Source organism: Microtus ochrogaster, chromosome 19 (genome assembly GCF_000317375.1).
Source record: "Microtus ochrogaster isolate Prairie Vole_2 chromosome 19, MicOch1.0, whole genome shotgun sequence".
Taxonomy (NCBI): Eukaryota; Metazoa; Chordata; class Mammalia; order Rodentia; family Cricetidae; genus Microtus; species Microtus ochrogaster.
Genome location: NC_022021.1, coordinates 13,726,582 through 13,730,711, shown reverse-complemented (window position 1 = coordinate 13,730,711; position 4,130 = coordinate 13,726,582). Strand labels below are relative to the sequence as shown.

General features: G+C 42.3%; 1 protein-coding gene and 1 non-coding gene across 2 annotated transcripts; both read right to left on the bottom strand.

The window, feature by feature from the left end:
- Positions 1–308: 308 nt before the first annotated feature.
- Positions 309–3,921, bottom strand: LOC101992129 (cytochrome c oxidase subunit 7C, mitochondrial). Its single transcript, XM_005356527.2, has 3 exons — positions 3,647–3,921; positions 2,732–2,874; positions 309–1,464 (listed from the first exon to the last, which is right to left on the bottom strand). Exons 1-2 carry the CDS (start codon positions 3,719–3,721, stop codon positions 2,758–2,760), a joined length of 192 nt encoding a protein of 63 aa, XP_005356584.1. The 5' UTR covers positions 3,722–3,921; the 3' UTR covers positions 309–1,464; positions 2,732–2,757.
- On the bottom strand, positions 1,552–1,613 carry LOC113457192. The gene has a single exon (XR_003377817.1). It is a non-coding gene; the product is annotated as a small nucleolar RNA Z39 (small nucleolar RNA).
- Positions 3,922–4,130: the final 209 nt, after the last annotated feature.

Below are 4,130 nucleotides of genomic sequence, written 5' to 3'. Positions count from 1 at the left end.
AGTCGTCCTCTATTGGATTCGGGTTGGGTTGGCTAGTCAGTGAGCCCACAACACTCCTGTCTCTTAAGCCTTAACTGATCTCTTCTTAAAATAACAATTTCCTACCCTTTGTCTCCATCAGTGAAATTTGGGCAAAGTGGAGATAGAGTAAAACATGCATGCCCAAATTACACTTTGGCATAGTTGAATTATCTCAATATATTCACACTCGGGAGGCCCTACTGTTTTAGTTTCAGTTCAGTTTTACTTAATGGCACATAGAAACACACAAGCTTCAAGTTTCCTTTTTAAGAAATAGCGCTTTGGGCTTTTTCTTTATTTTGTTTATTTACCACTCATTATAGATGAAATATATGAATTAAGAAGTCTTTATTTCAAAATGACAAAATATTGTATAGCCTTAACAGTGTCAAACTTTACAGAAAAATTGAAGTGCCAGCATGAGGCTGAAATGATGGGAAAGTGACTAAATACCATGGTTCTTCCAGGACTCTTCCCCTGAAGAGGATAGAATATATGAAACTACACATCACCTTTAGACATGGTAAAGTTGAAATCCAGGCAGAACTCAGGGTAGTTGATGAAATAGTCATCTCTCACAGAACCGTTTTATTTCCATTTTCAACAATACATTTAGTTTATCACACTATACTAAAACCTACAAACATGTTTAAGATCTGTCTTCATTCTTGTGTGGTTGAATGCAGGTGTGGGGTTGGGACAGGTCTTCAAATGAACTTGAGATTCAAAGATACAGGTAGGTTGGCCATCCCATGAGCCTAAGGGATCTACTGTTCTTCTACACCATGCTTCTCACAGCTGTGCTTAAAGACAGCTGTCAAGTGGATTCTGGGGAATCTTAACACCCTCAATGTTGCATGCTAGGCACTAGTCCCTGATCTTATACCAGCCCACACATTCTTTTGATTATCACAAGGAAGTGGTTTTGATACTTAGATTAAAATTTAAGAAGAGGAAGGAGGAGCCCAGTGCTAACATTACATTTGGCCTGGATTTGGGGTCATTCCTGGCTCTGTGCCAGGAATTTCTTCTGTTGTGTACTCTAACTTCAGGATATTACCCCAGCCCAGCTTCAGAGTGACCACTATATGGAAGCAACAGAAGCTTGTCCTGAAAACAAATCTTGGGTTTTGACCAAATACCTACATTCTGGAGTCTGAGGAATACCTACAAAATGTCTGCTAACTTGTATCTAGGGAAATACATTTTCATTTCCTAATGTCAACTTAAAGTTTTTCAATTAAATTTTTTTTCAGTGAAGATTATACTAAACATAAGCCCATGGGAAATAATGGCCAGCAACTGCTTATCCCTATCACATTCCTTATTTCAGAAAAGAGGCATTAAATATTTATGTTACATATTTATTTACAATTTTATTTATTAATAAGAGTTCAAGAGTTTAATCCAGTTTTCAGATCAATCTCCTAAACAATCTTCATTCTGAAAAATAAAACCAAAATTAATGGAATTAGAAATCCATCTGACTGGACAGACATCACAGCAGTTTCTTATCTTCTACCAATTTGATACATCAGAAAGCGTTTACAGTATCATGAGTTTTTCATACTGATTTGCTTCATCACATGTATCAAAACATTGCAGAAATAAACACATGCATAAATGCAACATCTATGGAGATGTAGTAATATTTTTTCTTAATGTAGTATTTCTCAACTTCAGCAGGTTAATTTACTAATATCATAGCAGATATCTTAGATCGAGAGAACACAAACACCAGAGTATTTCCTTTCTTAGGGGTTTCATAGAATGTATTACATACCTAGATGTTAAGACTGAAAAAAGCCTGGCGGTGGTGGCACATACCTGGAGGACGTGCATGCAGGTGTAGCTCTGTGCACTTGAAGTCAGACTGGTCTACAGAGTGAGTTCCAGGACAGACAGGGCTACAGAGAAACCATCTCATTTCTCATTATCCTCTCCCTAAAAGGAACCTAAAGATTTTTGCAGGCTTGCAGCTTACAGACCATATGTACTCCAGGATAGGTATAAACCAGTGGTTCTCCACCTTCCTAATGCTACAACCCTTTAATACAGTTCCTCATGTTATGGTGACCCCCAACCACAAAATTATTTTCACTGCCACTTCATAATTGCAATTTTGCTACAGCTCTGAATCATAATGTAAATGTCTGTATTTTCTGATGGTCTTAGATGACCCCCTTGAAAGGGTTGTTTGACCCCCCAAAGGGGAAAAAACCCACAGGTTGAGAACTGCTGATATAAATGCAGCTTAACAACAACAAAAATCTAAGCTCACTCAATCTGAGTTTTGTTTTGTAAAGTTTAGGAACCCGATTGTGGGGTTCTTCCCGTGAACTCTGTAGATGATGATACCTTTTTTTTTTTTTAATGTTAAGGTTGGATGCCCCTAGTGTATTTTTATTTCCTAAGAGTCTTTTATTTCAGTGAAAGACACAAGACTGATTTACAAAGTGTGAAATTCAGAGCGAGATTACCCTGTGTGGAAATCTTATACACTGTTACTAGCTATGGAATCTCAGTAAACTTATCTTTGTGTCTTCAATGGGGTTTTAATATCACTTATCTTACAAGTTTGTTGAAGAATGTGTTCAGACTATGAGTGTCTTCAGTAATCAGCACACATCTATTTATTGTGTGATGAGTAAGTGTATAGGGTACACCACAGAAATTATTGCTTTAAGAAAATTAGAAGCTTACTAATTACCTGTTAAAGGGTTGAATTAAATATTCTCATTTCTTAAGAAGCTGGTGCCTCACTATGAAGAAAGGAGCAGCAAATCCAGATCCAAAGTACACAGTCATCATCGCCAGTAACCGCCACTTGTTTTCCACCGAAAATGGCAAATTCTGTTGGGAAAGAGAAAAAGCCTCCTAACAGTCCTTCAAAGAATTTGATTTCATCCAATAAAAGGGGGGGGGGTCATGTGTACATAACAATCAGGTGCATTCGACAGAACATGAAATAAACACCAGTTTTTTCTGAATACCAGTAGGTAAGTCCGATTAGGCTAAGTATAAGAAACAAGTTAACTCTTGTATTTTTGTAATTGAAAAGAAATTACCATGCACAGTAGCCAGTTTAGAAACAAACACACCACTCTAGTTCACTGTTATTAGAAATTCTCCACCGAGTACAGTATCAACCACAGTACAAAGGTTGCCCTTTCCACAGGGAGCCATGCCTTCCACATCCCTCAGCCGGGCCTCGCCTAACAGTTGCGCGGCTGTTACCATTAACTACCGGGTTTACTTACACCTAAAGCTACACCTGCCCTCAAGCGAGGCTTGTCCTAACGGAGACCGCTGGTTTCCGTGGTTAATCCACAGCCACGGGCCCCCTTCTCCTTTGTGCCCAGTGACCTTCACCCATCGTCCAACCTCATTAACGAGATGCCCTGGAGTCGTCCGGGCCTCGCGGCTCTGCGGCGGAGGCGGCTGGCTAGCTGAGGCCGCGGCTGGGCCCCGGGACCCCACCTTCCTCGCGGAGGTGGGCTGAGGGCCTGCGGGCTTCCGAGCGCCGGACCTGCCTGCCATTTCCTCCCCTCACTCTCCAAGCCGGGCCTGCGGTAAGCGGGAGGCGCCGGGCCTCCCTTGCCCTACGCTGCCGGGCCCCACTCACCTTTCCCGGGCCCTCCTCGTAGTGGCTGCGACGGACCACGGAGGTGGTGAACCTCCGGACACTCTGGCCCAACATGGTGCGGCGGGAAGCTCAGCAAGGGGCACAGGGGTGGACGGCGGAGATAATGGCCGCACCACCACTATCCTCTTCCTTCACGACCTTGCTCTACCGCTCCGAAGACCGAAAGGGAAGCCGGGAACTACAGCAGGAACTTCCGGAAACGAAACGGGCGGTTGAGCTCTGAGGATTGTGGGCTTTGTAGTTCAGATGATACCGGACGCCATATAGGCTCCTCTGGATTGTGGGAAATGTAGTTTGACTTTGGGATGCGCGAGCGAGACCAGGAACCAAAAGATATTGTTAGTGATTCGGGTCCTGAGTTATTTTCTGAGTTCAGATGTGGGATTCTTGGGGTTTGTTTCCCGAAGCAATTTATTGAGATAACTGAAGATGCTTAACCGTGTGGGTCTAAGTTTAAGGAACA